The sequence below is a fragment of the Serinus canaria genome, chromosome 4 (assembly GCF_022539315.1).
Source record: "Serinus canaria isolate serCan28SL12 chromosome 4, serCan2020, whole genome shotgun sequence".
Lineage (NCBI taxonomy): Eukaryota > Metazoa > Chordata > Aves > Passeriformes > Fringillidae > Serinus > Serinus canaria.
The window spans coordinates 39,232,764-39,252,682 of NC_066317.1; the positions used below are offsets into that span (position 1 = coordinate 39,232,764).

At 38.7% G+C, this 19,919-nt stretch overlaps 1 protein-coding gene and 1 long non-coding RNA gene across 3 annotated transcripts in view; one reads left to right on the forward strand and one right to left on the reverse strand.

Annotated features, from left to right (window-relative positions):
• The window catches only part of WWC2 (WW and C2 domain containing 2), a 95,962-nt gene that overhangs the window by 71,962 nt on the left and 4,081 nt on the right, over positions 1-19,919 (forward strand). For both annotated transcript variants that reach the window (XM_030238833.2, XM_050973509.1), the window contains 10 exons: positions 286-366; positions 450-536; positions 3,646-3,838; positions 5,413-5,583; positions 6,357-6,469; positions 7,459-7,657; positions 9,618-9,782; positions 12,278-12,370; positions 13,467-13,709; positions 19,233-19,360. In XM_030238833.2, the coding sequence (XP_030094693.2) occupies positions 286-366; positions 450-536; positions 3,646-3,838; positions 5,413-5,583; positions 6,357-6,469; positions 7,459-7,657; positions 9,618-9,782; positions 12,278-12,370; positions 13,467-13,709; positions 19,233-19,360 (1,473 nt within the window). The remainder of the gene's footprint in view (positions 1-285; positions 367-449; positions 537-3,645; positions 3,839-5,412; positions 5,584-6,356; positions 6,470-7,458; positions 7,658-9,617; positions 9,783-12,277; positions 12,371-13,466; positions 13,710-19,232; positions 19,361-19,919) is intronic.
• Positions 1-19,919, reverse strand: part of LOC115485304 (uncharacterized) — a 54,798-nt gene that overhangs the window by 8,595 nt on the left and 26,284 nt on the right. Inside the window, exons 2-3 of the long non-coding RNA XR_003946058.2 lie at positions 11,037-11,093; positions 9,597-9,775 (exon numbers count right to left, since the gene is read on the reverse strand). This is a non-coding gene — a long non-coding RNA (uncharacterized LOC115485304). The remainder of the gene's footprint in view (positions 1-9,596; positions 9,776-11,036; positions 11,094-19,919) is intronic.

The following is a 19,919-nucleotide window of genomic DNA, read 5'->3' on the forward strand; positions in this document are numbered from 1 at the left end:
ATAGTATTCTTCATGCTAGTTTATATAGTATTGCCTGTAATCTTCAGTAATCAGCCACAGGCCTTTCTGAATCATTGCTACAGTTGTCAAACTATTCCAGCAGCAACTGCTCCTAAAAAAAGCACTGCTGTAGTGTAGGCTCTGAAATTCTTATTTGGAGTGCATGCTGTAATTAAATAAGCATGTTTAGGAGAATGGATATATGTTCTGTGTATGCATATCTTAATAATTGCTGGAAGCTAACTATAATTTTCCAAAATTTGAGTATTTGCCTGGTTTTCCTAGACCAAATGAAACTGAGGACGCTGTATGTAGTGAAGATGATGCAACAACTCTAGAGGCTGCTCAGGTACAAATAGGACTCAGGTGAGTGACCAGCAAAGGGAATATTTCTGTTGATCCAGAAGTGTGAATAGTAAACTTCCCTTGTGTTGTCCTTTCTTTAACAGATATGACCACAGCAATTCAAGTTTTGTGATAATCATAGTACGGCTTAGAAACCTTCCAGCATTTCCTGTCCCCCTTGGCTCTAAGGTGTAAGTCAAACAATCACTGAGACCTAGTGTTGAAAAATAAGAGTACAATAATAAATTCTAAAAATTCTCTAAAGGAACCAGTTGATTTATGGCTTAACTGAAATATGTACAAAACTTTTCAAACTGCTGTAGTATGTAGCATTGTAGTATTTATGTAATATGTAGTATTTAGTATTTGCATATTCCAGCAATGCTGCAAGAATAAGATATTATCAGAAAATTTGCACATTCCACTGAACTGGAATAAGAAAGGATTTTAAAATGGTCTTTTATCTACTGCTTCTAAACATTCCAGCTTTGTGAGTGCAAAACAGCTATGCCGTAATTACTAAAACCATTCTTTTGATACTTTGGCATCCTTTTAGCTCAGAATGTTGTCTTTTTACATTTATATGTCTTTTTGATGTAAAGTGGTATTTAAAGCAGTATTTGTCTGTTAAGTGAGCTTTTAAGGGAAAGGGGTAATTTAATAAATTGCAAGCAGACAATCACAGTCACATTGAGATACACCATCCTTAACTACTAGAGCTTGGGGGTCTTAAGAATTAGTTCTTGAGTCAAACTGGACCAACAAAGTCTAAAAGTAAATTGCAGTTTAAATCATATGTAGAGAATTAACAGAAAAGCCTGAATATGTTACAAGTGAGTTTCTAATCCAAAATTCTCATCTGTATAAGTACAGGTTGCCTTGGGGACACTTGTACTTGAGCAAGCTTTTTGACAGACTGTAAGATTACCTTAAACTGTTGAAAAGCTTAATAAGATTGGAGTAGGATATAATCAATCCTTAAAAAATTGAGGTTTTTTTCTGGTTCTTTTCCCTTTGTATCCCATTGCCTTAAATTTGATTGGCAGATAAATAGGAAGCCACTGGATATGGAAAGGATGCATTAAGGATAGAGGCCTGGGTGCTTGCTGGATTTTTCTGTTTGTTTTTGTTAATAACAAATGGTTGTTCTACTACTATCCTTCCTTCTTTGAGCTAGTCTTTCCTCTACTGACCTTCCCAGTCCACTAACATTTAGCACAAGAAAAGAGAAAAACTATAGAAGAATAAATTGTCACAGGTGAGAGGAAAAGTAGATAATGTAGAATGGCAAAAAGATGTTCATTAACATAAAGCTAGGTCAGAGCAGGCATCTTTTCAGGAATTAAAGTGTGAAGTTGTAATTGATAGTCAACAAGTCCTAACCTGCTGCTGCTAAATGAGATTTGATGAAATTAAAGCTGCACAAAACAAGGAGGAAGAAGGAGCAGGGTAAAGGCAGACCTTGCAAATAACATTTTTTTCTGCCACTTGCACTTGTGTGCATGTATGTATAATCTGTACAGATACACACAATAATAAAAATTGGGTCTGGAAAAAGATGCTACATTATAGCTGCATTTCCTAGAACATCAGTTGGATAAATGAGTACTTTAGTGAACCTTTACACATGGAAGAATAGATTTGACATGAGGTGTTACTGATACTGTTAAAAACTGCTCACTTTTAGCCCAGATAGAGCGCAGTTGAAGAGTCACTGTGTCAGAGTCACTTCTTCATCAGTTAAGAAGTCATAGGTTTGTCACAGTAAAATCTGATTCATGGACTGACTCTTTAAGTTTATTAATTAAAATGAAAGTAACCACTCCTGTACAACAAAGTGAGAGAACAATTTCTTTCATTTCGTTTACCCTTCATTTGGCCTGATGCCATTAAATTGGCAAACAGTTATTAAAAGAAAGTTCTAATGAACCACCTTTTAAACATACTTTTGATACACTTTATCTTCTATTCCTACATCTTTTATAAATGTTTTTAATTGCTTAGTCTACTAAAATGGCTGTTTTCAGTAGACTGCCAATTGCTCACCTTCAGTTTTATGAATACAACAGCAGCATTACTGGAGTTACAATATGCTACCACTACACCTCAGGACTGGCATGTCAAAATGCTGGATACCTGCTATCCAGCCTATACATGTGAACCAAACAACCTAGATTTTGCTCTTTATTCCAAGAAGTTTGGCATAACTGGGAAATAAAGACTATGCCCAAATTTAAGTAAAAAAATAGTGTTTCTCACAGACTTAATTTCTTTTGATTTAACTAATGTAAAATTAAGTTTTTAATAAAATTAATGAAACTGTGCATGAAGTCAGAAAATATAATAGTAGTGCTATAAGTTTTCAGAGAAAAAGTATTTTCCAGAACTATTTACACTGACCCACTCTTCTTGTTTTAGCCCGCTTCATTGCATTCTATTCTCCAGTGAATGCCATTTATATTTAAAGCCAGTACTAGAAACAGACTAATAGATAGGCACAGAAAAGATGTAAAACTATTACTATGCTCATTTGTGTGTATGAGAAACTGCAATAGGTAAATAGTACATACAAATTGCATTAAAAATGTCTTTACTGTATCAAGTGCTGCTAAAGCGACAGCCTGCTAGTACAGCTAGTACAACTTTTATCTACATATTATCCATTCCTACTCCTTGTATGAAATTAATGCAGCCTTGTAACAATTTCGAGTTACCCTCTGTGCTTCCATTTAGGCTTGAAAGATGCATTCTTCCAAGTTTCACTTAATATGTTATTAATTGATCTTAAGCAGCTATGCCCTAGCTATTTTATTCCTTGCTTTCCTTAGTTTCCTTGGCTTTCCTTAGTTTCCTTAGCTTTCTTTGGAAATCTTGTTTGATTTGTTTCCTTAAAAGATTAACAGGCATCACTGCTTTTCAGTGCTGCTTGCATTATTCTAAGAATTTAATTTTTACATCCACCCCAGTTCTTCTCAGTTTTTTTAAATTAACATTAAGGACATGTTTCCTGCCACCTGTGACATGATCTTCATGGTTTATAGTACTAAACTTGGATAGAGTCAGAAACTGCTTCTACTCTTGCTACTTACTACCTTACCAGGCACAAAAATTCTTTCATGGGAAATGTTTCTGCAAGGGAGTTCCTCACTCATCTTTGTCGCCTCTTTTCCATTCCACTGATAAGTTACTGTTCCATTTTGTTGCTATTCAGTCCTTAAGTTGATGGGGCAAACTTCTCTCATGCATCACCAGCAAGTGGCAGTTTAAACAGAGGTGAAGATGTTGTTTTGTGTCTGGCAGGTATATCAGAGTAGCAGTCCTTCCATCCTCCACTGATACCAGCTGTCTGTTCCGCACTAAAGTTCATCCTGCCATGGAAACCATTTTATTCAACGAGATATTCAGAGTAGCCATTTCTCAAGTAGCCCTGCTACAGAAGACACTGAGAGTAGATGTTTGTGCTGTCAGTAGGAGTCGTCGGGAAGAATGTTTGGTATGTGCTTTTATTTCTGGTGCTTTTTTGGAATGCATTTGTTTATAGTGTCCCTCTTATTTTGATGGTCAAGGCTGCTAAAATTCCACAGCACTTGGAGACAAAGTCTGAAGCATAACTTAGCTGTTGCTATAGTACCTAGAATACTGCCTTTCTCTGAAATTCCTGAATCTAATCCTGGATGGAAGGTGTTTTGATAATTCTGACACTAATTTAACCCTTTAATTACAGATTGATATTCGATCTTTGCCATTTTATACATAAAACCCCTATAAACTTCAATGCTAGGTTTTAAAATAAAAACTGAAGAAGAGCCACAGTAAAAAATAGTGAGAGCAAACCCTCATTATCACCATTTTTCACAAAGAACAAACTAAATTACATTTTGGACGTTATTTTAGATTATATGATGGACACCTTTTTGGTCTCTATGATCTGTTGAAATAAAAAAGCGTGGCATTTACAGATCAGCCCATTGGAAGCTGTCACTTTGAATGTTGTTGTTAATCGTACTCATCACTGAATCAGTGATGCTTCATTTACTTTCAAATTGCTTTTGCATGGTCTGGTACAACTCAAGTCTAGTTTTTCACCACAAGAGGGATTTTAGTAGCACAGTGAGATTTTTGCAGTTACTACACACTGAAGAGATGCTGGAATCTGCTGGGGTTCACTGGCTCTGACTACTGTGAAACAGCCTCACTTTCAGAATGTAGGTTAACTTAATTCCTGGGGAACGTGTTGGCTTTTTCAGTATGTAAGAGTTTTCCCCTGAGGAAAGGGAAGGTCAACAGAACAAAAATGCAACCTCAGGCAGGATACAAAGGTGAAGAAAGGACTCAACAATAACAAAAAAACCCCAACGAAGACAAGAGTTATTCCAAAGATCAAATGAAAGAGTTGGGAATACCATCCCCAGCAGAATGCCCTGGACAGCATGACCAGAGTCTTGGCAAGAGCTATGTGTGCAGCCCAGTAGCTGTGGAGATAATATGCTTTTCCTAAGAACAAAGGATTTTAATCTCCAAGGCACAGCCCAAACATGAGTACTTCAGAAGTTTTCCCAGAGTACCAACTCAGTGGATGCCAGCATTTGTCCAAATGAAAGGGTTTCTTAATCTCTTTTACTGGCTTTTCATCTCCTTCTTCCCTGGTTAGAGCAAGCAAGGTCATCCATTATTTGCCATGTGCATGATTTTTGTGGTGGGACAGCTGAAAAGTCATGTGACACTTGCTGTCCCACAAGCTGGTGCTGCACAAGTTTTCATTACTGAATGCACTAGAGCAGGTGTGTGCAATACTGTGGTATGGTGTGGGGTGTGCATGTGGGGAGACATTGCTGCAGACTGAAATAAGAGAATGGCAGAATGGACAATATGAAGGACATGTCCATGTACTTCTATTTCTCTATTTTAACTGGAAGTAGGGAGAAATAGAAAACTGTACAGTTAGAAAGGGAATTAAGGTTCATGTCAAATTTGTGCTGCCTGTTTTGCATGATGAGTACAGTAGAATGTTTTGTAGGAAACAGAACAAATTTAAATAATTTTTTTCCCTTTTCTTTTTTTGTACAGGCTGGGACTCAGATCAGCCTGGCAGATATATCACTTTCTGATGAGACCTGTACTCTGTGGTACAACCTGTTGCCTTGCAAGCAGAGTCCTGGCAAAAAACCCAAGGAACAAAATGACGAATACATGTTTCTGTTAAGCCAGCAATCACAGTCATTGGACTCACTGGACTTGGTGAGTGATAAGTTGGCTGTTACTGTGATAACAAGAAAAAAGCCAGAGACTCCAATTGTGCCATTGCACTGTAGTTATTTGAGTGTGTGAATTGCTACCCCTTGAAGGTCCAAGGCCCTGTTTTTTGTCTAGAGTGACTTTGTGTGAGCAGGGCCTATACGGGGTCTCAGATGGGAGTGGGGATATGGCAGATGCTTTTTGCTGGATACAAGATTGCACTTCCAATTTGAAACCCTTCAGCTGTGTTTCTTTCTAGAGCGAATGTTATTGAAGAGCTTCCTTAAGTGTGTCATTTATTTTCATATGCATTAAAAATAGCGATTTATTAACTGTTTGAATCTGCATACTCAAAGCCATTTCATTGAACATGCTGTTTATGCAAAGCATACTAACTCTTCTGGTTAAATAAGCTTTTCTGCTTTAATCCCTTCTTAAGAGAACTGCATAGAAAATGTGACTTTGAAAAGTACCCTTTTCCACCTAAGAACAGTACGAGAGGGAAGATGAGAAAATACATTGAAGGATGACAGGAATATATTTGATTGCATTGACATTTTAAAGCCAATTGTTTTTCATTGAGATTTACTCAGTATAAAAGTAATCATTCGATGTGCTGTACACTGACAATTCAAACCCCTTATCCTCGTGATCTGGGGGTCATTGTGTCTGCTGACATCAGGGAGCAGTAGGGTAATGCAGCTATTGCAAGAGTTGTCATTTTCCTACCTGTTATGTATCATTCAGCTCTGGTTTATCTTTTTCCTTGTGAGCAGGATGCTGTGTCAGCTCTGCTGGAGAGGACATCTGCTGAGCTGGAAGCAGTAGAACAAGAGCTGGCTGAAGATGAGGAGAAGGAACAAGAGCAAAGGGCCTCTGAGGAAGACTGGTAAAGACACTTTTCCTCCCTCACTGTTCATGCCTGAATGATTCAGCTCATTCTTCCTCTTCTTAGACAAACAAAAGGGCTGTACTTTTGGAGATCCTAGATTCATAGAATGGTATGGGTTGGAAAGGATCTTTAAAGATCATCCAGTCTAATACTGCTGCCATGGGCAGAGAGACCTTCCACTAGAACAGGCTGGTCAACACCCCATCCAACCTGGCCTTGAAAATTTCCAAGGACAGAACATCTATGGCTTCTCTGGACACCCTGTTCTAGTGCCTCACCACCACTGGAATTGGAGTTAAGTCTTGTTCTCTTGTATGGTCAATTTATTCACATTCTTTTAGGTTTACAGTCTCTTGGCTGCTCTATGAACTCCTACTGCCAGTGTTCCTCCATTCCATGTACATCTCCCTGTGAAACCACCTGGGTTGTGAAGCCACTGGGAGTGTAGCAAAATATCAAATATTATAGTTGCATTAACTGCAACAGGCAAGCAGTTAGATTTGAAAAGAGAACTGCTGTCTAAGTCAGTCTGGGTGTGCTGCCATTGATGATCTTGTTTTTGAAGAAAATGTGAGCTTTCCCAAGAAACAGATTTCTTGCTATTTAAGTTCTGTTATTGTGAAATTTCTTAGCTGCAGTGTAGAAGAAAATACATGCTTTATTGGGGGGGAAGGGGGGAGTAGCTTTTTGTTTTATGAACTAATAACAAAAGTTCTTCAACATTATCAACATTACATCTACTGAATATAGTGCAGTGCTGTCATAACGACCTTGAAGGTGAACTGTAGTAGTGCTGGGTTTTGCTGGAGGCAGCAGTGAAAAGGGCCTTCACATGAACTTAGTGGAAGCATTGGATGATAGTTGTGCGTTTCCCTGTCAGGGAAATGCATGCCTTACACATTAGTCCAGGTCTGGGCTTTCTGGTATCTTTCTCTGGTGAGCTTTTTCAGTTTCTTAATAAGCCTGGGCTACTTCTGTTCATACAGGCTAGAGATGCTCGCAGAGGCCTCTGATGAAATTGTGGATGAAGAGGAAGATGGCATTAAGCTGGAAGTAGAAGGTGACTGTAATGATGAGATGGGGTTACTCATGGATGCACCAGAAATGAATGGAGACGAGGACAAGAACAGAGAGAACAGTGATGAGACCCAGGAAAGCCAGCAAGCTGCTGTAATTCTAACACTGGTGAATATCCTAAAATTCACATTCCTGCAATATCTTACTATGTCTAAAATCTATTTCTGAGCAATTAATATAGAAGTCTGCTACATCTAGGCATTTACAATTTGATGTGGCCTTTGCTGTAGCACTTGTAAGCATGTACATGTAACAAAATTGGTGTGGTCACTTCTGAACTATGAAGAGGACATTGGACAGACATGCTAAGCAGGACTTCTAAGTCCAGGACAATTAACCAAGACTCTCTATCTTCACTTTTTTTGTTGCGTATGGAAGACATTCAAAATACAAGAGTAGTTCAGTAGCTTCAGCTTGTGCATATTTAAAATATTTCTGCATCTGTTTCATTGTTTCCTTTTCTTTTTTCTGATTTGTCAACAGGGAAAAACACATGATAAGGGCCAAGATCTTTAAGCCAATGCAGGGATTTCCTTATTTTGCCCTCCAATTTTTGGGCATGAAATACAAGAACTGTCTTAGCAGAAAAAAGGACAAAAGATTAATGAACAGAAAATTCTAGAATGTGTATTTAAACTGTGTATACTTTTGAACAATTGAAGGTACTGTTGTACCCACACACTACATAAAGCAAATTCTAATTCCATGTTCTTGGCAACTGTTGTTTTTGAAATTATATTCCACTTTCCTGAAAGCACTTTTAGTAAATATTTAGTAAACATATCCCTGATGTGGTAGAACACTCTCAGAATTAAAAGTTTTATAATCCTTCTGCATCTTAGTAAAAACACTGTTGCATGTTTTAAACCCACAAGTTTTATAAAATAACTGAAGTAAAGAGACAAAGACATCTCGTTCTTTCAACTTTGTGACAATACAAAAGTTTAACATCTCAGTGGACTTGCTGGAAACTGTAATTAACTTCCAATTAATGTGGCAAGATGCCAAATGAGCTAAGGCTGTGGTATCAAAAGGACTGACAGTCTGCTGGGTAGCAAGTAAATATAGATCAAAGCCCTAACTCGGCAAGGGGAGGTGGCGAGGACGACATGTGAAGGTTAGACAGGCACACAAGTGCTTTGCTAAGCCTGGGCTGGGTGGATCCAGACAATGAGTGAAAGACAGCAGTCTCCACTGCAGAGCCAGACACAGCATAGATCTCTGTATACCACATGCTCTCAGGGTTGCTGTTGTGCTATTTAGGTCACTATATTTATCTCCTGCACTGTGAAAGCCATGAACCTCATTAAATTACACAAGTTGAAGAAAAAGCCCCATTGCTCATCAGTAACATTGGATGTTCCAGCTGCTGCAGAGCTTGCTCTAGCTCAGCAGCCAGGATGATCGCAGCATGGAAGGAAGCACAGGCTGTACCACCCACAGGGATGGGGCTATTTGAGGCTCCATCTGGCACATGTGGGACAGCTCTAGTAGGCAGCAGGCTGTGCTGAGGGACAACAGCCCGCAGTGTCTTTTCCCTGGGTTCGCAAGGCTGCTGAAGCTCTAGAGAGCAGCCTTGGCTGCTGAGGCTTGGGGATGTATGGCAGTATGTCTGGAAGGACATGGGGAATGTAACTTTCCCAGCTGCCCACTTTCAGTATGCCCAGGCACCATCTCTGGCATGGCAGAATCTTGCTCTTCTGCAAATACCAAAGTAAATATAAATGTGCAATAATCATAATGTCTGCAAATGGCAAAGGAAAACATCTCTTGCACTGTGTCTGCATCAAACCATCTGCCAAGCAGCAAAGGTTTTTCTGCAAAAGCTTGGCTTTACTGGCTACAAAGAGTACCTTCAAAGCCTCTCCACACACTCTTAAGCCTCTCGGGAAGTTTGTATTTCTTTACCTAGAATAGCTTCTCTGTAAATGCACGGTGCTTTTTGCCGCTGGTCTTTTTCCATCCACCGCAAGGTAATGAGAATGCTTGTGAAGTCTGAAGGCACAGAAACTATGTGGGGGCAGTATCTGGTTATAGTAAGTCTTACCCATTAAATTCCTGTTCATAGGTTGATAAAGAGACTAACACTGAGGAGTCGGTTAACGAGAACACAGCAGTCCGACCCAAGGACAGAGCCAGCTGGAGCTGCAGACAGCGTCCCTTTGTCAGGAACAGCATGATAGTGCGCTCCCAAACCTTCTCTCCAGGCGAGCGGAACCAGTACATCTGCAGGGTAAGAGCAAAGACACTTGGGATGAAGAGCTATTAACCAAAGAGTCATTTAACTTCTTGGGAATGAAGCATTAATGACACCGAGTCATGTACTGATTTTCCCTGCAAGAGGCAGAGCCTGTGCTTTCTCTAGAGTCCTTCCCTATCTGAGCTGATGTATAGTAGAATTGACTTTCAGCAGAGTTGCATACTCTTGCAAAACACCTCTGCTAGGGCAAAAATACATCCTATCAGAGAGAAATAACACAGATGCCTGTGCTGGTTGTCTGCAAAAAGTGTTTCCCTGCACGTCAGCAACTCCAGCACTCTCGCAGCAAAACAATTTGTTACAACATGAAATAGAATTCACTGTAAAATGCCATAGCATTACCATATTTTAATAATGCAGCCATTTAAGGGTAACAGTGTGGAAAGAGCTCAGTCATCAATTTTAAATCTTGCTTTGTATCTCAACTGGTTTTAAACCTAGGCAGCCCAAATCCTGCTGTAATTGCATCTTTGAAAGATGTGCAAGCACTGCCTCGGGGCTGGGTTTTAAACATGGCTTTGGCAGCTAAGTTCTCCAGTCTCTCTGGATCTATGGTAGCATGGAAAAAGAAAAAATAATTTAAATTGTGAGTCTTGCTGCTGCTAAAATAACTATGAAAATCATGTGTTTAAAGATTTAAGTGTGGACTACCAGCTCTACAGATTTTAATCACAGGTACCCTAGAAAAAGCAGTTTATTTTGATCTTTAGTTTCTACAGATTATTCATACAAGTATATATATTTTTTAAAAATTAATACTTATGCTTTAATTCCCCTGCTCAGTTAGAGGTATTTGCCTTAATCATTCGGAAACATTAATGTTCATCACTTCTCTGTGATTCTCATTGGCCTAAAAAAAGAGAAATCTTTAGTCAATACCTACGTAAATAACTATTCCATATACCCTCCAGAATGAAATATAGCAGATTGTTTTCTAACAATCTTTACTCAATTTGGATACATTATTGGCTGAATTCAGAAGCTAGCCTTCATCTTAATTCCTGTGTTGGAATTTAATTCCTAAATGGAAATTAGTAGTATTGGCAAAAAAATATCACCTTAGCCTTCTGCCTATGTAGATCTTCAATAGGAAGTAAAACTAGTAGTTTTAGTAGTTTAGTTAGTGTAAACTTCTGAGGCTTTTGTATCTGGAAAAGTATTGGGCTTTTGTAGCTTTGAACATTGCTATAGACCTGCTGTCATGAGCCAGAATCAAAAAAAACTTACCTTCAATAAACCATTCTGTTTCTCATGGTGTATGGTATTGCCTGGAAGCAAAGTACCCTGCAAAAAGAATATGTTTGCAGATATATCTTTTGCAGTGTCAGAAACACTTGTTGCCCACTGCTGGGGGCTCCAGAGTGGGCACTGTAGCTGCATCCAAGCTCACAAAGAGGGGGGAAGAGCTGGGGTGTCTCCAGTCCCAGTCTCCAGCTTGTACCACAGGCATATCCAGCCTTCCTTGCATTATGGTGCTGTATGAAAGTGGCTGTTGGATACGCTCTGGTGAAGTGCCTGCTGCTCTCTAATCAGAAGAGATGGCCTGGCTTTAAGAGAGCACCTGTGATGTTACAAAAAACAGAGATCTTTGAGGCCTAAAGGACAGAACCAAAGTCTTCTGGTGCTTTGGAAAATGTCCCTTGAAAAGTGCCTAAAGAACATTAGAGACAATGTTCTGTATCAAGGAGTGAACTCCCAGTAATGGCTCATGGTGAAAAGACAGATTTGTCTCTCAAGAGGTGTACTGTGTATTGCAAGTGGTTGTATTGCTGACCCCCAGCTCCCAGTCAGCCCTGTGTAAGCACACTTAGGGCCCTGCCTTTCCTTACTGAAATGTTAGCAGAATGATTCCTTTTCCTGTCCTTTCCTGAAGAGTTGAAATACATATTGTGCAGAGGGATGCTTCTGACCACCAATTGATGCTGATGCACCTAACAATCATACTGCACTGATGTGTATGAAATAATGCTAAAGTTATGAAGAAGCTACTGCCGAGCTGTGGCACGTAATTTTAAGAAGCAGGACGTGCTTCTGAAGGAAGCTGTAGGCACAACTTTGCTTGTTGCAATTAATAACAATACAAAAATATTGCTTGTTGGCCAAGTGCATGTCTGCAGTCATTTACCTTCCCTGTAGCAAATTTGTTAAAAGTCTCCCCCAGCCAAGCAAAATCCATAGCTTGTATCTGCAGCCAGACAATGATTTGTCAGTACTTGATAACCATAGTTACCTTCCTTGTATTCCTAAAGTGTCTTACTATTCATTCAGTAAGATAAATGGTTGTCTTGGTATAGGATTATAATTTTAGAGTAGATGCTTATTCTAGTTGCAAACTTGTTAACTTTTCACTAAGAATATGATCTACATGTATGTTGAAGGCTGAGGTTCCACTGGTTCTACCAGTGCAGGTGTATTTGCATATGGAGGTGCTGGTGCTTTATGTCTGTTTGTTGTGTACATTTTGGCAGCTGAATCGCAGCGACAGCGACAGCTCCACACTAGCCAAGAAGTCTCTCTTTGTGAGAAACGCCACAGAACGACGGAGCCTGAGAGTTAAACGGGTATGTGCTGTGGGTTAAAATGAACTATGGAAACACTGGGAATACCAAATGACACAAAGGATACTCTTTATTTCAAGTATTTCAGCAAAAACAACACAAGTACCACAATTCTGTCCTGTAATTTCATGTTGAAATATCAACATAGTGGTCTCAGTCCAATGTCAGTTGCCCTCCAACAAAGCCCGTGTTGTTTTAGTTGTGGCTGAACCCAGCAGCGAGACACTGATGCTCAGCATCATGGCATTTCTTGCTGAACTTGAGCTTATTTTTGAACTTGAGTTACTGTCAAAGGGATCTGTGTTAAAGAAGGTGACACAAGGTGGCCTATGCTGCACAAAAGTCAACACCAGCAATATACATCTTGAGCAAATTTTGGTGAAATTTCAAGGAATTAAATGTCCTTTTAAAGGGAATTGACTCTCCACCAAAGGTATTCAAGTAGCAAAAGGATTGAAGGACAAGAGAGTATGATTCTCTTGCACAAAATTAATTCTTACATGAATGTAGTGAGTTATATTTTAATCTTAATTGTAACTAGAAAAATAGTCCTTTGGAAGCCTTGTTACCAGGAAGCAGAATATATTTTGCATAAGAAAGAAAAGTCTGGGATACTGAATAGTCCAAGGTGGCTTCTCCTGCCTGACTTATTTATGCAAAAAGTCCCTGTGAAAGGACAGTAAATAATGTGAAATATGCTGAAGAAGTGCACATTTACAGAGTTTGTAACATTATGTGTTTGGTTAGGCCTTGAAAAAGCAAATATTTACAAAAATAAATAATGTAGTTGACATCTGTGGGAAATTCTGTGTCGTGTTGTGTCTCCTGGCAGTGTCATCCCAGGGATCAGAATGGGTTTTTTGGTTTTAACCTTAAATATAACATTGTGCACCTGGTTGGAGCATTTATTTTTAGCTAGTAACTAAAGAACAATTCCAGGATAGGTGAATTTTTTTACTTCAGAAAAAAAAAGACTCGTAAACCACCCCCCCCGCCCTCGCCCCAGAATATTTGAGCTTTTTCTGACTGCAGCATGTCAAACTCTCCACCAGCCTCTCTAGGTATTAATTTTTACTGTCCTGTCTCCCAAACGACTCAGCCCGTTTGCCAGCCCATCATGCGAAGAGCTGCGCAAGAGTGTCCCGTGCGCACCTCCCTGGACTTGGAGCTGGACCTCCAGGTGTCACGCACGAGACAGAATCGTCTGAACGACGAGCTCCAGGCCTTGAGGGACCTTAAACAAAAGCTTGAGGAAATGAAAGGCAGAGGAGAGGCAGAGCTTCCTTTGTGTGTGCTAGAGGATGAACGTTTCCAGAAACTCTTGAAACAAGCTGAAAAACAGGTATGAGCAGCATTCACATATGTGTGAGTAAGTATGCCCCTACCTTTGATATAAATTTGTTAAAGAAATTGCTCAGTAATGTTAAAAGGTTTTTACCGAAGCTCACATTTGACTAATTACACCTCTGAATTACATAGTGTAAACTGTTTCTTTACTGATTAATACTACATTAAATGTAGAATTTGAGGTAACATTTTCCTCGTGCCATCTATTATTTGAAGTAAAAGTTATGGTTGGTGTAGTAAAATAGAATTTACTTAAAACTTAATTTAGAATTCTCACATCACAGCCATGCTTTTACAGACTTGCATGTGCTTTCTGTCCCTCAGCATCAGTTGCTTTGCAGCCTGCACAGAATTTGTAGCCAAAAGATGCTTGTAACAGGTAGAAGGAGCAATTACCACCACTTAGAATGATAGTGGCATGGGGAAAAGGCAGTGGCTTATTTCTTCATGCAGGACATACTTGTAGTTTTGGCAAAGGAAAGCCAAATTCTGTTCTCTATGTGATGGTCTCTCAAACAGTACAAGTATATATGCACTGCCATAAGGTGGGATGCCCCCACAAGATTAAAAGACAAGAAACAGGATAGAAGAATGAGATGCAACAGTGAGAAGTTGGGATATGGAAAATTCCAACAAGATACATTAATAAATTGGATGTTGTGGGGCTTTTATTATGTTTTTTGGAGGTTTTTTGGTTTTTTAAATCATTATGGAGATCATCAACGGGAATCCCTATTCCCGTTGATGATCTCCATAATGATTTAAAAAACCAAAAAACCTGGAGAGGTTGTTGGAGGAGTTAAAAACCCAACCAAGTAAAACAAGTAAAAAAAAACCACACAACCTGCACAGTTGGAGGTATTCTAAACCTAACTGGTCAGGACCCTGACTACTCAGCTCTGGCATCATCTACTGTGAGCAGGAGGTTGGAGTACACACGTGTTGGAGTACACGCTCCCTTCCCATCCACGTCTATCAATGTACATCAGCTTTCAATGAGGGGAGGTTGTGAGTGACAGCCAGGAGGGATCTGTACTCCTTAGCTCTTTATGGTTGATAGAGACTAGTGTTTTGATACACCAGGTCATTCAGAGTAGTAAAAATGGAAAGTTTTAACAAGGTCAGAGGCCCTCCTCATATGTAAGCAACAGTTGTTTGTTTTGTTGTTTTGGGTTTTTTAAAGCTAAATGTCAGTAAATAGCCTTGTATAGAAGAGGAAAGGGTGATCTTAATATTTACATTTACAAAGCTGAGGTCTTTGTTAGGAAATGTTAGGAATGAGGTACTCCACATATGAGAGACAAAACATAAACAAAAACATCACAGGATCAGCAGATGTCAAAAAGTAAACAAGACTAAGAAAACTACTTGGAACAAAATTGCTAAGAAAAATACTTGGAACAAAACATATCGTTGCCTTAAAGTCTAAATATTATTCTGCCTGTACCATAAAGATAGTTCATTTTTGGTTTCCCTTTTCAAAGTTGATGATTAAATTACAGAGAGTCAACAAGGATGGTCAAGAGAGGAAACAACTTCTGTGTAAGGAACAGCTAAGTAGCTACAACTGAAGTCCATACAACCATGAAGGAGGTGGAAGAGAGCAATTAATCATGGTCTTGTTTTCGCCAAGAAGTAGAAAATTGAACAGATGGCAGGTTAAATGCAAGCAAACATAGCATGACATTCAGAAACTGTAAAAATGTTTTCAATAAAACATTGAGTGCTGCAAGTTTGCATAGATTCAAAAAATTATTAATTTATGGATTGGCTAAATTCATAGTAGAAAAATGTATGTAATGGCACCACATATTTCAAGAAGTTCTTGACTGATACCTTAGGAAATAAAACTTCTCCCCAGCATGCTCTTCCAGCTCTACATTTATGTCCTATTGTGTCTTCTGGTCCCTCTTTTTGGCATCTCGTGTTGGTTATAGTTAGTGGAGTACTAAAATGACTATAAAACACTAGCAGAGTTTGGTTGAACTATTGATGAGTGTTCAGAAAAACATTGGGCAAAATGGGGGAAGATAGTGCAGTGTTTAAACTTAGTGTAACTGCATTGGTTTTTACCATGTGAATTCATTATATTAATTTCATCCAAGTTTTAATTCATAAAAATAGTAACTTATAGAAAAGAAGCATAGCTAAATTTATGTGGAATTTATTAGTTTATATCTAATATGGATGCAGGACAGAAATTACATTTTCTGAGTGTTTAATTTAAAACTACTCCCATTCTAAAACTGTTCCCTCTAGAACAGAGTATGCCTCTGCAACATTTCATATTATGAATCCTTTGGATTTGTGCTTTATTTCAGCTAGCTCTTCCAAGGCAGGAGGTAGGTTTGTCACATTTTGTCTGGCTGCTGTCAGTGATCAACACCATTACACACACTGGTGAACATTAAGGGTAATAATACACATTCCTAAAATATATGCAGGCAGTAGCACAGCATTTAAGTCCTCCTTCCCTAGGTAAAAGTCAGAACAATGATCACAGTCACTCCACCTCTTTGAAGAGTGCTTACAAAGTTTCTAGAAATATTTCTACCCCTAAAGTCGCTGCAGCCTTCCCCTGCGGAGCAAAACAACCCTGAGAGTGCTGTACTGTGTTGTCAGTGTTTCCCCTTGGGTTAGCAAAACACAGCAGCCTTGAGAACATTGTCATAGATTATTTCTTAGATCCTGCAGGCATTATAATGGCACAGACTAATGCAGCAGCTGGAAACGCCAGAGAAATTGAGAGAGTCTCAAGTGAAAAATGAAACTGCAGAGATGGGGGATGTTAAAAATCACTGTCTGCTTGCTAGCACGCAGTTAGTTACTCTGCTTGAAGCCAGATCCACAGACTCCATACCTTCCCTCTCATTCCTTCCACACCTCCCTAAGTGCAGCAAGTATGTAATGCCCACTATTACCTGCAGATCAGAAAATAGGGAGAATTCTGTGCACTAGAAGCATTTTCTCTTGTTTAGATTGGATGTTTGTGAGAAATCATACAGAGTTTCAAAATCTGAGTCTTAAATCCTCATACAAGTAAGTTTTCAGACATCTAGTGTCTTCTAAAGTACTACTGCTGTTTATATCCAAAAAAGATTTCTGTAAATATCTTCTTCATTTCTTTTTAGTACATCATTTATGTTGAGGGAATATGTAACTGTCACTAATACCAATAAGTATGTCCTTGTCCCAATGATTCGGTGTTTAGCACAGTTTTTCTTTGGATTCAGTTTTTTCTATACAAAACCCACAGAAGAACAAGACAGGAAATAACATATCAGCTCTAATTTTGATAGTGTTTCTTCTTTGTCATCTTAAACTAACTTAAGCTTAAGCTAAGCCCAGATAGAGATTCCTATCTGACATATTTGGTAGATAAGTGTCATGAATGAGTGTTTTCTGGTCACTTAAAGAATCTCAGATCATACTGTTGCCAGGGTAGGGGGGGTACATCACAAAATGGGCCAGATTTTAGAACTTATTGGATGTCTGGCTTTTGTATTAGTGTGATTTTCTGTATTTTATATAAAGCACTCAAAACCCCTAATGTAAATATAAACCTGGTCATGTACATACCTTCTCATATGCATATTACTAGAGACATAGGGCTGAAATCCAGGTTTCTCATAAAGCGTCCTTAAAAAATAAACTGATTCAAAAATGAAAAAAGGATTCATGGTAATAGAGAGTACAAAAACAAGTCATCTATGCTCTTAAACCTGAAATGCAGTAATCACAAGAATCTCATATATAGTTAAGGAAAGGATAAATTAGAAAATTTGGAAATATTATATGTTTAGTACTTTGATGGTAAATATTAATTAGGGGAGCTGATAAAACATATGATCTGTGATATATGTAAAATTAATTAAGACATTACCAGTTGTAGATTGCAAATTTATGTTCACTAACTAATAAAGAAAACAATACTTATAGATTAATTTCATTTTAAAATCCTAGCTATTTTGGAGTTAGGGACTGAAGAAGTTACCAGCAGTACAAGCTGACTGGATTTTGAGTGAGTTTTTTGAAAGGGTAGTTCTCTTTCATGTAAAACACTTTCATATAGAAACCAGAGTGCGTTTCAACAGACAGAGGGTACCACTATCCTGCTGTGAGCAGCTTTCTTATAACTACCCAGTATGAAACTGATAGTATGGACTAGCTCTTTTGAATTAGTTAGCTGGTTTTGTTGTTTAGGAGTCTACTGGGTTGAATTCAGCACTGAGATGTGAACTTCTGAATCACAAACTTGCTTTGAAGGTTGCTGTTTCAGCCTTGCAAATGTATTTTAATTTGAGATAATGAACAGCATTTTCAAGTCTCTAAAGAATCAAAAATTAAAGTCTCTACAACTTTATAGTTGTTTAAGAATGTGAACTGCTTCTATTGAATTTTGATGGCTGACAAAATTAAAAATTCAATAAATAACATTTGTCTGACAGCCTCTGCAGTCTAGAAAAGCACTGTCCACACCATGCATCTGACATGTGATGTGGGCAACAATGCATTTGTTACAGAACTCACCTGTGCATGAACGAGGGTCATTTATCTAAGAATTTCAGGTGACTGCCCACCTAAAAAGAGTTACTGTTCAAATTATTGGCTATTCAGAAACCCTTGATAAAGTTTTTAAAGCCAAAGTACAGCTATTAATAGCAGTCTTGTTACTGAAATGGTGGATGGCATAGCTGTGGCTGTCCTGTTGATGCTTAGTAAAGACATAAGTAATAGAGCTGGCAATACTGAAGTACAGAAATCCAGTTCCTTACTGTGGGGTATGTAGCTGCTCAGCAGTGCTCACAAAAGACCTTTGATCTCTTGTTACCACTGGTATTCTGTTCACTTGCCTTGGCTTTTACGCTTCTACAATGCAAATGAAAGAAGTGAGTCTCATGCAAAATAGGTACTATGTCATGAATAAAGTCACAGAAAGTTCATGTTTCTTGCCAACATGGTCAACAAAACCTGAAAATGTATTTTGAGAGCATGCCTTCCCTATTTTTTCTGTCAGTCACTTTAGAGTAGGTATAGGCAACTTTCCTGAGAGCTTTTGTCAGGAAATAAAAGTATTTTATAAGGGAAGAGAATCAGTGACTTTCAGTTCTAAAAAGATGCTTGGATAGACAACGTGTTCATGCAACATTAGGTATTGTCTAACTACATCTCTAATATCAGAATTTACAAAAGCTCTAATATCAGAATTTACAAAAGCTAGTAGCCACCTGTGATGGCGAGGAATTTGCTCTATTTATTTTTTTAGGAAAAGCCCCATTAGTTTATTTCGCATCCATGGCTTAGGCTTGTGATGTCAGTCTTTTATCTTGCTGACCTTTCATATAGAGATTATCATAGATTCATTTAGGCTGGAAAAGACCTTTAATATCATTGGGCCCAACAGTAAACCTGACCCTGCCAAGTGTTTTGCTTGACACAGAAGCATCTATCACTTCTTTGAAATGAGTAGTTGTTCATTATCAGCAAAATACAATTGTTTTTTTTTTTTTTTTAACAGGCTGAACAGTCAAAAGAAGAGCAAAAACAAGGTTTAAGTGCTGAGAAATTGATGAGGAAGGCTTCTAAGGATGTGTGCCGGCTACGGGAGCAGAGCCAGAAAGTGCCACTGCAGGTGCAGTCATTCAGGTATGGCCTGTTCTGCTTTTCCTGCTCCTTTTAATGTAGTGAAGTAACATGAACTGTTTCTAGGTATAATCAGACATGCTCTGTAGTATTAGTAAAAAAATCCACATGGCTTTGGCTTGCCAGAAACATCACAGATATCTAACATGGTTCTAAGTTGGGGTTTCAGATGGCCAGGCCTCGGTGACCTGATTACGTGGCAGTTCAGAGGTGTTGAGGAAGCTGAGTGTCACACCCTGTGTGACATCTGCTGTCACAGGCTCGTGTGTCACTCTTGCTGTAGCTCACCTCACCCACAGCAGGTTGACAGTGGGCTTTAAGTCGTGGGAGCTCTTCCATTGATGGCAAGGGCCTGAAACAAATGGCTACTCAAGGAGAAGTAGGACAGGATACAGCTCATCAGGAAACTCATTAACCACTACTTGTGCCTTGCTCAAGAATTAGTATTTAAGAAAGATCTTGAATCCCTCCTCTGTTTTGTTTCCTTTCTCTTTTTGGTTGTGAAGCAACCAATTACTTGAAGCAATTAAGGAAGTGCTCTTGCTTAGCATAAGACAGAATG